This window comes from Alosa pseudoharengus, unplaced genomic scaffold (genome assembly GCF_046254945.1).
Source record: "Alosa pseudoharengus isolate Yale_2024_CS ecotype anadromous, Long Island Sound unplaced genomic scaffold, YU_APseudo_1.1 YU_APseudo_1.1_scf_10, whole genome shotgun sequence".
Classification (NCBI taxonomy): domain Eukaryota; kingdom Metazoa; phylum Chordata; class Actinopteri; order Clupeiformes; family Clupeidae; genus Alosa; species Alosa pseudoharengus.
The window spans coordinates 41,310,834-41,323,333 of NW_027468565.1; the positions used below are offsets into that span (position 1 = coordinate 41,310,834).

Genomic DNA, 12,500 nt, shown 5'->3' on the forward strand with positions numbered 1-12,500 from the left:
CACCATGACAGATTAGAGAGAAAGCTCCCCAAGCCTCGGCTGCACCATGACAGATTAGAGAGAAAGCTCCCCAAGCCTCGGCTGCACCATGACAGATTAGAGAGAAAGCTCCCCAAGCCTCGGCTGCACCATGACAGATTAGAGAGAAAGCTCCCCAAGCCTCGGCTGCACCATGACAGATTAGAGAGAAAGCTCCCCAAGCCTCGGCTGCACCATGACAGATTAGAGAGAAAGCTCCCCAAGCCTCGGCTGCACCATGACAGATTAGAGAGAAAGCTCCCCAAGCCTCGGCTGCACCATGACAGATTAGAGAGAAAGCTCCCCAAGCCTCGGCTGCACCATGACAGATTAGAGAGAAAGCTCCCCAAGCCTCGGCTGCACCATGACAGATTAGAGAGAAAGCTCCCCAAGCCTCGGCTGCACCATGACAGATTAGAGAGAAAGCTCCCCAAGCCTCGGCTGCACCATGACAGATTAGAGAGAAAGCTCCCCAAGCCTCGGCTGCACCATGACAGATTAGAGAGAAAGCTCCCCAAGCCTCGGCTGCACCATGACAGATTAGAGAGAAAGCTCCCCAAGCCTCGGCTGCACCATGACAGATTAGAGAGAAAGCTCCCCAAGCCTCGGCTGCACCATGACAGATTAGAGAGAAAGCTCCCCAAGCCTCGGCTGCACCATGACAGATTAGAGAGAAAGCTCCCCAAGCCTCGGCTGCACCATGACAGATTAGAGAGAAAGCTCCCCAAGCCTCGGCTGCACCATGACAGATTAGAGAGAAAGCTCCCCAAGCCTCGGCTGCACCATGACAGATTAGAGAGAAAGCTCCCCAAGCCTCGGCTGCACCATGACAGATTAGAGAGAAAGCTCCCCAAGCCTCGGCTGCACCATGACAGATTAGAGAGAAAGCTCCCCAAGCCTCGGCTGCACCATGACAGATTAGAGAGAAAGCTCCCCAAGCCTCGGCTGCACCATGACAGATTAGAGAGAAAGCTCCCCAAGCCTCGGCTGCACCATGACAGATTAGAGAGAAAGCTCCCCAAGCCTCGGCTGCACCATGACAGATTAGAGAGAAAGCTCCCCAAGCCTCGGCTGCACCATGACAGATTAGAGAGAAAGCTCCCCAAGCCTCGGCTGCACCATGACAGATTAGAGAGAAAGCTCCCCAAGCCTCGGCTGCACCATGACAGATTAGAGAGAAAGCTCCCCAAGCCTCGGCTGCACCATGACAGATTAGAGAGAAAGCTCCCCAAGCCTCGGCTGCACCATGACAGATTAGAGAGAAAGCTCCCCAAGCCTCGGCTGCACCATGACAGATTAGAGAGAAAGCTCCCCAAGCCTCGGCTGCACCATGACAGATTAGAGAGAAAGCTCCCCAAGCCTCGGCTGCACCATGACAGATTAGAGAGAAAGCTCCCCAAGCCTCGGCTGCACCATGACAGATTAGAGAGAAAGCTCCCCAAGCCTCGGCTGCACCATGACAGATTAGAGAGAAAGCTCCCCAAGCCTCGGCTGCACCATGACAGATTAGAGAGAAAGCTCCCCAAGCCTCGGCTGCACCATGACAGATTAGAGAGAAAGCTCCCCAAGCCTCGGCTGCACCATGACAGATTAGAGAGAAAGCTCCCCAAGCCTCGGCTGCACCATGACAGATTAGAGAGAAAGCTCCCCAAGCCTCGGCTGCACCATGACAGATTAGAGAGAAAGCTCCCCAAGCCTCGGCTGCACCATGACAGATTAGAGAGAAAGCTCCCCAAGCCTCGGCTGCACCATGACAGATTAGAGAGAAAGCTCCCCAAGCCTCGGCTGCACCATGACAGATTAGAGAGAAAGCTCCCCAAGCCTCGGCTGCACCATGACAGATTAGAGAGAAAGCTCCCCAAGCCTCGGCTGCACCATGACAGATTAGAGAGAAAGCTCCCCAAGCCTCGGCTGCACCATGACAGATTAGAGAGAAAGCTCCCCAAGCCTCGGCTGCACCATGACAGATTAGAGAGAAAGCTCCCCAAGCCTCGGCTGCACCATGACAGATTAGAGAGAAAGCTCCCCAAGCCTCGGCTGCACCATGACAGATTAGAGAGAAAGCTCCCCAAGCCTCGGCTGCACCATGACAGATTAGAGAGAAAGCTCCCCAAGCCTCGGCTGCACCATGACAGATTAGAGAGAAAGCTCCCCAAGCCTCGGCTGCACCATGACAGATTAGAGAGAAAGCTCCCCAAGCCTCGGCTGCACCATGACAGATTAGAGAGAAAGCTCCCCAAGCCTCGGCTGCACCATGACAGATTAGAGAGAAAGCTCCCCAAGCCTCGGCTGCACCATGACAGATTAGAGAGAAAGCTCCCCAAGCCTCGGCTGCACCATGACAGATTAGAGAGAAAGCTCCCCAAGCCTCGGCTGCACCATGACAGATTAGAGAGAAAGCTCCCCAAGCCTCGGCTGCACCATGACAGATTAGAGAGAAAGCTCCCCAAGCCTCGGCTGCACCATGACAGATTAGAGAGAAAGCTCCCCAAGCCTCGGCTGCACCATGACAGATTAGAGAGAAAGCTCCCCAAGCCTCGGCTGCACCATGACAGATTAGAGAGAAAGCTCCCCAAGCCTCGGCTGCACCATGACAGATTAGAGAGAAAGCTCCCCAAGCCTCGGCTGCACCATGACAGATTAGAGAGAAAGCTCCCCAAGCCTCGGCTGCACCATGACAGATTAGAGAGAAAGCTCCCCAAGCCTCGGCTGCACCATGACAGATTAGAGAGAAAGCTCCCCAAGCCTCGGCTGCACCATGACAGATTAGAGAGAAAGCTCCCCAAGCCTCGGCTGCACCATGACAGATTAGAGAGAAAGCTCCCCAAGCCTCGGCTGGCAGACATGCTCACGTTTTGCCCGTGGGAGAGGTCATCTATATATATACTTATATACTTATACTATACATGCTCACGTTTTGCCCGTGGGAGAGGTCATCTATATATATACTTATATACTTATACTATACATGCTCACGTTTTGCCCGTGGGAGAGGTCATCTATATATATACTTATATACTTATACTATACATGCTCACGTTTTGCCCGTGGGAGAGGTGATCTGGAGGCAGTAGCGCCGGTCCTCGCACTCCACGGCCATGACGGAGCTATTGTCCAGGTCCATCACCATGCCCCCAGCGACCGCACCGCGCGGCTGGCACATGAGGTTCCCTCCCTGGGTGAAGAAGTACAGCCGGTCCCAGGCTGTGGTGACCAGGCCTGTTTTACTGGTGGAGGAGGAGGAGGAGGAGGAGGAGGGGAGGAGGGGAGGAGGAGGAGGAGGAGGAGGGTGGGAGGATTAAGTGGGAGCTGCCATTTTAAGAATTTCATCCTGATGAGTTCAGGATGAGTAATTAGATCATCTCTGTGTAACATTTGCCGAAATGTTCTCATGACATTCCAAAATGACTCATTTACTGTGAGCGCTGACAGCTCTCCTCGGGGATTAATATTCTGTATTAGCAATATTAAAGTTTAATAGAGTTAACTGCACTGAAGGCATTTCATTTCTCTTTTCTTCAGACATCCCACAGTGTCCCAGTTTGCTGTGGGTGTAACTAACTGGGACAGAGTGGAGTGTGTGTGTATATATATATATATATATATCTGTGGAGTGGAGTGTGTATATATATATATATATATATCTGTGGAGTGGAGTGTGTATGTATATATATATATCTGTGGAGTGGAGTGTGAATGTATGTATGTATATATATATATATATATCTGTGGAGTGGAGTGTGTATGTATATATATATATATATCTGTGGAGTGGAGTGTGTATGTATGTATATATATATATATCTGTGGAGTGGAGTGTGTATATATATCAGAAATAAATGGACGACGCGGAGGTGTGAACCGTCCGACGCGAAGCAGTTGCTTCCGCGAAGTCCATTTATTTCTGATTTCATTTCATTTTATTTCGAAGGGCATTATCCCGTTTATACCATGGTCACTTACGAATAAATAAATATGAAATCAATTATTAATACTAAATGAGTTTTAGAGCTAAAATCGTTAGTTTTTTCAGCTGTTTATCGCAACGCTGTGGAATGTTGATAAGTCACAGCTGAGCGGACTAATTCAGGCGTTGTCTAGCAACGTCATAATAATTTTATAGGTGTAGTATATCACTTTTTAAATGACACCCTTTTCAACCTAGACCATAGTATAAATATATATATATATATATATCTGTGGAGTGGAGTGTGTATGTATATATATATATATCTGTGGAGTGGAGTGTGTATGTATATATATATATATATATGTGGAGTGGAGTGAAGTGAGTTTTTATTCACTCAGTCTTACTTGCGGATGTTGAGGTAGCCTGCTTTCTGGATGAGTGTGCGGTTGACAGGGTCCAGGTCCCGATCGGGCATGTACACCATGTCCTCAACAGACAGCAGATCTCTTTGGGTCATACGCATGCTCTCAGCCTCCGTGTCCAGCTGTGACTGAATACTGGCAGAGAGAGAGAGAGATGCAGAGAGAGATACAGAGAGAGATGCAGAGAGAGATACAGAGAGAGATGGAGAGAGAGATACAGAGAGAGAGAGAGATGCAGAGAGAGAGATACAGAGAGAGAGAGATACAGAGAGAGAGAGAGATGCAGAGATAGATGCAGAGAGAGAGATAGAGAGATGCAGAGAGAGATGCAGATAGATAGAGAACTGTAAGCTGATATACAGCATATGTCTTTCAGACAACTTCAATCTGCAACTACACTAAAGAAGCCTCTAGGAAGAACAGTACAGTGCTGCAATTACACTCAATGCATCCCGATGTCCTGAACAAGTGAGTTAAGAATGAACAAAACTGACCAAAGGTGAGTTACACTGACAACTTTTCGAAGCTTGTTACCTTTGCGTCATACTGGATACTGAGGACAGAAAAGTGTCCATCTTCTTTGTCACCAGCTCAATGCCTTTCTTGAAGAAGTTTATCTGGACAAAGAGCCAAAACACAAAAGAATGTAAACTCTCTTGAACTCTCTTGATAACAACCTCTGCATGCCCTCGGCTGGCCTGCATTTAGCGGCCTGACCTCTCCTGTCCTACCGGCGCTTAGCGGCCTGACCTCTCCTGTCCTACCGGCGCTTAGCGGCCTGACCTCTCCTGTCCTACCTGCGCTTAGCGGCCTGACCTCTCCTGTCCTACCTGCATTTAGCGGCCTGACCTCTCCTGTCCTACCTGCGCTTAGCGGCCTGACCGCCGGTCCTACCTGCGCTTAGCGGCCTGACCTCTCCTGTCCTACCTGCGCTTAGCGGCCTGACCGCCGGTCCTACCTGCGCTTAGCGGCCTGACCTCTCCTGTCCTACCTGCGCTTAGCGGCCTGACCGCTGGTCCTACCTGCGCTTAGCGGCCTGACCGCCGGTCCTACCTGTGCGTGTGTGTAGCCCAGCATGGGCTCCAACATGGCCACTCTCTTGCGGTGCTGCAGGGCATTGAGCGCGCAGTAGTACTGCATGGACGCCTGGTGCTGCTTCCTCCTGGCGAAGGCCACCTCGCTGACCACCTCCGCTTTCGCCTGTGTGGAGTGGACACAGACAAATCACCCCCGCCCACACATTACAACACATACAAATCACCCCTGCCCGCACATTACAACACTGGAGAGGGAGAGCGAGGGGGAGAGAGCGTGTTGTGTTTACAGGGAGGTGGGACAATGACAACTGGGAGCTTATTATTCATCAAGGGAACCGTGTCACACATGACAAATGGCTGCAGCGCCATGTTTAAATTTTAGGGTGCAACTGTCCAGGCCACCTTCTCATTCTCCCTCTTCTTGGGCAGTCGGCTGTACTTCACCATGGCCGCCTCGTGTTCTGCAGTGGAAAAGACATGTGTGAGTGCATTTGCTTTTTCTTTTTGCTTATTCAATGGCCTGATTGGAATGGACCACATATCACCCATACAAAGTGCAGAGTGTGCAAGAAAAAGTCCTTTCCAAACTAAGTGCTGCTGCTCTTCATATCATTTGTGTTTGTGTTGCAAACATTCAGTGACGAGCACCAAGGGGAGCAAACGCAGATACGTACCGTCAGTGGCGATGCCGAATATCTCCTTCATCGTGCTTATTTCTGTACAAAGACAGACAGAGACAGAAAGATTGACAAGATCAGTTTATGATCCAATAAGTAGCAGCTCAGTGGTGTGTATATATGGAGGCACTGTCTCTGTGGGTTGTGTGTGTGTGTGTGTGTGTGTGTGGGTGGGTGGGTGCAGTGTGTGTGTGTGTGTGTGTGTGTGTGGGTGCAGTGTTTCCCACAGAATTTAATTCTATTTGTGGTGGCAGGTTTGCAGAATTAACTTAAATGCAACAGTTTTTAAGAAATTAGCGCAGCATGGTTATGATGCTAACTAGATTTAAGCACAATTTTTAGTACAACCTGGAAAATCATTGTGTGGTGGTCAATGTTGATATTGTGGTGGGCCACCACAAATAAGTCAATGTATGGGAAACACTGGGGTGTGTTTCTAGTGCATGCAGAAGATACCTGTGAGGTCTTTCTCTCTGAACTGGATCATGGGGTACACCATCCGATCTGCAATCAGGGTGGCCAGCTCCGAGTGCAGACTGTTTAGCTGTGAGGGAACACAGAAGTGAGCACACGGCAAAACACACACCAATACCAACACCCTCAACACCCACAACACCCTCAACACCCACGACACGTTATCTAATACCAATCATGACAACACAGCAAACACACACCACTACCAACACCACCAACACCACCAACACAACACCAACACCAACACGGCAAAACACCCACCATTACCAACACCACCAACACCAACACGGCAAAACACCCACCATTACCAACACCACCAACACCAACACGGCAAAACACCCACCATTACCAACACCACCAACACCAACACCAACACGGCAAAACACCCACCATTACCAACACCACCAACACCAACACTGCAAAACACACACCATTATCAACACCACCAACACAACACCCTATTTAATACCCCTGCTGAAAAAAAGCTAGAAAGCAGCTTATGCTGGTAGCTGGTTTTAGCTGGTCTTTGCTGGTTTTCTTCCAGCTCTTGCTGGTCTTTGCTAGTGTAGCTGGTTGGGCCACCAGCTAGACATGTTGGCGTGACTATCTGAGGAAGCTGGTCATGCTGGTGTGACCAGCCTGTCATGTAGGATACAGCTGGTGTAAGATAGTCATGCTGGTGACCAGCCTGCCAAACTTGACATTGTTGGTGTAAGATGGTAATGCTGGTTTGCTAGAATGACCAACATAAGCTGGCATGGCCAGTTAAACCAGCAGTGTAGACCTGCAAAACCAGCTAAAATGACCAGCTTGAGGTGGTACGACAAGCAAAACCAGCTGAATTACCATCGTAAGCGTAAGAGTTTTGCTGGTCTAGCAGGTCAACCATCATAGGGTGGTCAAAGAAGCTGGTTAACAAGCTGGTCAACCAGCAAACCACCTTAAGCTGGTCAGGCTGTTTTTTTCAGAAGGGACCATGTCAACACTGCAAAACACAGACCAATACCAACACCAACAACAACACAACACCTTATCTGATACCCAATCATGTCAACAGCATTTACTGCACCCTCACTGCACAGACAGACGTACTGTACATGGTCTTCATATACACAAGTCCATATGTGAGGACACAATAGGATGATTCAACAAGCTGCATTAGTGTTGGAGGCTGACACACTGTAGAGGTGTGCAGTGGAGCAGATCGATTGTCACCATTTGCTTATTCAAACATAGGGTTGCACCACCACATGATGAAATGACGCTAATGTTTTCTGTGACCAACACAAGTGCAGAATTAAATAGATTGTCTGTAGAAATACATTCCACCTAAATAACACCCATACTGATCAATGCAGACCTATCCTGTCCTAGCATGAATTTGGAATAAATAAATGTGAATGAGACATTTTTATATAATGAGACTCGTTGTGAATACAGTGTTCCACCTCCTACCCCTCCCCACCTCTATTATCCACTTTAATAGCTTCACTTAATTAATGTTGCGATTTAATGAGACACCAAATTGTATTAGCTCGTGCCCACATACATTTTACTGCTAAAAATAACACATAAAACCTTTCCAAATTACTCATCTCCATCTTCCAATACAGCACAGTGAAATGTGATTCTACTATGAGTATTATTTTGCTGCCAACTCTCTCGTCATATAGGGGATTATGATTTTAATTCACCTGCAAAAGCCAAGGATATAAATATCACTGCTATTGCAACCAACCACAATAAACTAATCTCTAGAGGCTCCATTGGGGAGGCGGCGGTATGTACAAATCTGAACATGCCGTCCGAAAAATCTTCCTCCTAAAGTCCTTCTCAAATGACAAGGTGTTTCCTTATACCACCAACGAAATCAACAAACGGATTTACCAGATATCTCAGTGGAAATCCACATCATCACAAGCAAAGAAATCCTCTAAAGCCACCCATGGCCCTATCAGATAGATAGATAGATAGATAGATAGATAGATACTTTATTGATCCCCAGGGGAAATTCAAGGTCTCAGCAGCATACAGACAACACAAACACATTCTTTAACAGCAGAAAGATTAATTAAAGTATATAATATAAAAACACAACTAAGCAACAAGGACAGTAGAAGATAAAGAATATGCTAAATATACTAAAATACAAATTATACTAACTAATACTTAATCTAAATCAATTCTATAAACAGTATCCACATAGTGGTGATTAATCAATCAGAGGCGCTTGCAATGACTGAGGCAGGGACTGAGCCTGTGATTCCTGTGAGCCGGTGAAGAGGCAGACAGACTATGCAGAGAAGTCTATCTCTCATCTTTCCTTAAGTGAGGCATTGAACAGTTCAATGGCCCTGGGGACAAATGACTTTCTCAGTCTGTCAGTTGTGCAAGGCAGTGAGCGAAGTCTCCAGCTGATCAGGCTCTTCTGCTTGAGCCAGCTTTCCTTACCAGCCTGTCAATTCGCCCAGCATCCTTCTTCTTTGTGCTTCCTCCCCAGCATACCACTGCATAGAAGAGGACGCTGGCAACAACAGACTGGTAGAACATCCTGAGGAGCTTACTGCACACATTGAAGGACCGCTGCCTCCTCAGGAAGTACAGCCTGCTCTGCCCTTTCTTGTAGAGTGCATCAGTGTTGGCTGACCAGTCCAGTTTATTGTCCAGGTGGAGACCCAGATACTTGTAGGTGCTAACCACCTCCACATTGACCCCATCAATGTGGACTGGTAGCAGAGTGGGCTTAGACCTGCGGAAATCCACCACCATCTCCTTGGTCTTTGAAGTGTTAAATTGAAGATGATTGAGTTTGCACCATTGCACAAAGTCCTCCATCAGGCTACTGTACTCCTCCTCCTGCCCATTCCTGATACACCCCACAATTGCAGTTTCATCAGAAAACTTCTGCATGTGGCATGACTCTGTGTTGTAGCAGAAGTCAGATGTGTACAGGGTGAACAGGACTGGAGAGAGCACAGTTCCCTGTGGCGCTCCGGTGCTGCAGATCACAGTGTCAGAAAGACAGTTCTTCAGTCTGACGAACTGTGGTCGCTCGGTCAGGTAATCTGTAATCCAGGTTACCAGGTGAGCGTCCACACCCATCTGCAAGAGCTTGTCTCCCAATCTGAGGGGTTGGATGGTGTTAAAAGCACTTGAGAAATCAAAGAACATGATTCTCACAGCACTTTTCCCCTTGTCCAGGTGGGAATGTGTCCTGTGTAGAAGATAAGTGATGGCATCGTCCACGCCCACTTTCTCCTGGTAAGCAAACTGTAACGGGTCTAGTGCATGGCGTACCTGGGGTCTGAGCATGCCTAAGACCAATCGCTCCATTGTCTTCATATACATGTGATGTAAGAGCTACAGGTCTGTAGTCATTAAGCTCACTAGGGTGTGGCTTCTTAGGGACAGGGGTAAGACATGATGTCTTCCACAGTGTTGGAACTTGTCCAAGGCGTAGGCTCAAATTGAAGATGTGCTTCAGTGGCTCCCCCAGTTCAGCAGCACAGGCCTTGAGTAGCCTTGGACACAGTCTGTCAGGCCCCGCTGCTTTATTGCTGCGCAATTTCTTTAGTTGGACTGTCACTTCATCTGTTGTAATGGTGATGGGTGTAAGGGGAGGGGGAGGGGGAGGGGTGCATCTGGGATCTGTGTGTCTGATGGCTGTTGACTGAGGTCGTTGTCACCTCATTGTTCGTGATCGCCATGTGGGGGAGGGGTGCAATCTCCAGTGATGGTGGGGGTACGATAGCCTGTGATGATGGAGGTGAGTGTTGCGCTGGTATTGGGGGGGTGTGAGGGTGGGGGCTGGGGGTGGAGGACAGACCACCGCCATTGGAGCTGGAGCAGGGCAGTCAAACCTGTTGTAGAAGTGGTTCAACTGGTTCGCCCTGTCCAGGTCCCCCTCCACAGAGCTGCTGTTCTTCTTCAGGCCAGTGATGACCTTCATGCAGTCCCATGTCTCCTTCAAGTTGTTTTCCTGCAGCTTCTGTTCCACCTTCTTTCTGTAATCCTCCTTAGCCTCCTTCAGCTTGACTTTGAGTTCCCCTTGCATGCGCCTCTGCTCTGCCATGTCCCCCTCTCTGAACGCCATTTTTTCCTGTTGAGAAGGGTCTTGACATTGCTGCTTATCCAAGGCTTGTTGTTGGGAAAGCAGCGTACAGTTCTGGTGGGAACAACAATGTCCATGCAGAACCGTGCTTTCTATTTGTCTCGTAAATCCGCCGCCCGAGTTGGAAAGTGTAAATTACCCAGCTTTCTTGCGGCATTTTGGGCAGGCACGCCCACTTTACCTCGGAGTACTTGAGAGTACCCCGAGGTGGATGTACGACCTTACAAGAAACATGGCTGCGCCCATAGTTGAGATGAGATGACATATATTTTTTTTGCATATGTACTGTGTTGGTCATGTTAATGTTGATGTAATGCTCTTACACACGGTTTTGCTGTGCCTGCAATAAAATGTGACAATTTGTTTTCCAGCCGTTTAGCTAGAGGCCACATTCAGCACAAAACAATAACAATGACTAGCCTCCTGCTAATGCCCCCCGTGGCTCGAGAGAAACGCGTTCCTATAGCCACTCATTCCTACATGTTGTACGAGTGGGTGTACGATGATTTACAAGTCAAATAAAAAGCAGCAGAAGTTCAGGTAGTCAGTTGTGCACTGTGTGACCTCCTCTAAGTCCTCTCCATTCTGTAACACACTCCAGTCAGTGCACTCGAAGCAGTCTCTCAGAGCCTCATCCACTTCGGGTATCCACTTCCTGAAGGTGCGTGTGGCAACTGGTAGCCTCTGTACCTTGGGCTTGTACATTGGCTGTAGATGAATGAGGTTGTGGTCTGACTTTCCCAGTGGGGGGAGGGGGTTTGCACTGTATGCATCCCTCACGTTTGCATACATGAGGTCTATTGTCCTGTTTTTCCTTGTAGGGCAGTCAACATACTGGTAAAAATGTGTGAGTGTAGAATCCAGTGTTATATGATTGAAGTCGCCAGAGATCACAAAAAAGGCATCAGTGTGTTGGGTTTGAAGCCTTAAGATTGTGGAGTGGATGACGTCACACGCTGTATCCGGGAGAGCTCGAGGTGGAACGTAAACACAGACAGCAATTGCGTGCGAGAACTCCCTCGGCATGTTGTACGGACGGAGACTAACGGCTCCCACACACAGCTGCGTGCTTCGCGTTGCTGGAGACGCATCCCATTCACTTTACATGGGCTCACGTGATCCGTTGCCGAACTGAATTGTGGGTCCGTCGCGTCGCGTTTCTCCCGCCGCTCGCGTTGAGGAGTTCAGCTGTTGCTGCACCGACAGACGGCACCGGCCAATCAAGCCAATCTACGGACGGCACCAACCAATCACATTACGGTTTTACTTCAAGTCATTTGCATAGCTACCGTCGGGAACACCCACTGGCATGCATTGACGGAACGCAGCTGTGTGTGGGAGCCGTAACCGCTAATAACTCCACATCCTTACAGCATACAGTCTCCTTCACTGTAACATGTCCGGGATTGCACCATCTATTGTTAATGTACAGCATACAGTCTCCTTCACTGTTACATGTGCGGGATTGCACCATCTATTGTTAATGTACAGCACCAGTCCGCCTCCCTTCTTTTTGCCAGAAAGTTTACAGTCTCTGTCCAAACGAGCTACACTGAAGCCAGGCAGCTCAACGTTAGCCTTGTTAGCCACGTCTCTGTAAAGCCTAAAAAACTACATTCCCTGTACAACTTCTGGTTTCTTACCAGGGCATCCAGTTCGTCAGTCTTATTAGCCAGTGAGTTCACGTTTCCCATCACAATTGATGGAACTGAGGGCTTGTATCTCCACTTCTTCTCCCGACGCCTCGTCTTCACTTTTACTCCCGCTCTGCAACCCCGAAAGCACCACAGTTCCTCTGGAATGTTGTCGCGAACACAGCCAGCATTCCGTCGTAGTGCGATCAGCTGGTTC

General features: G+C 48.7%; 1 protein-coding gene across 2 annotated transcripts in view; it reads right to left on the reverse strand.

Moving 5' to 3' along the window:
- Positions 1-12,500, reverse strand: part of appl2 (adaptor protein, phosphotyrosine interaction, PH domain and leucine zipper containing 2) — a 43,578-nt gene that overhangs the window by 17,880 nt on the left and 13,198 nt on the right. For both annotated transcript variants that reach the window (XM_076272276.1, XM_076272268.1), the window contains exons 5-11: positions 6,521-6,608; positions 6,062-6,103; positions 5,790-5,848; positions 5,404-5,550; positions 4,885-4,967; positions 4,333-4,485; positions 3,057-3,245 (exon numbers count right to left, since the gene is read on the reverse strand). In XM_076272276.1, the coding sequence (XP_076128391.1) occupies positions 3,057-3,245; positions 4,333-4,485; positions 4,885-4,967; positions 5,404-5,550; positions 5,790-5,848; positions 6,062-6,103; positions 6,521-6,608 (761 nt within the window). The remainder of the gene's footprint in view (positions 1-3,056; positions 3,246-4,332; positions 4,486-4,884; positions 4,968-5,403; positions 5,551-5,789; positions 5,849-6,061; positions 6,104-6,520; positions 6,609-12,500) is intronic.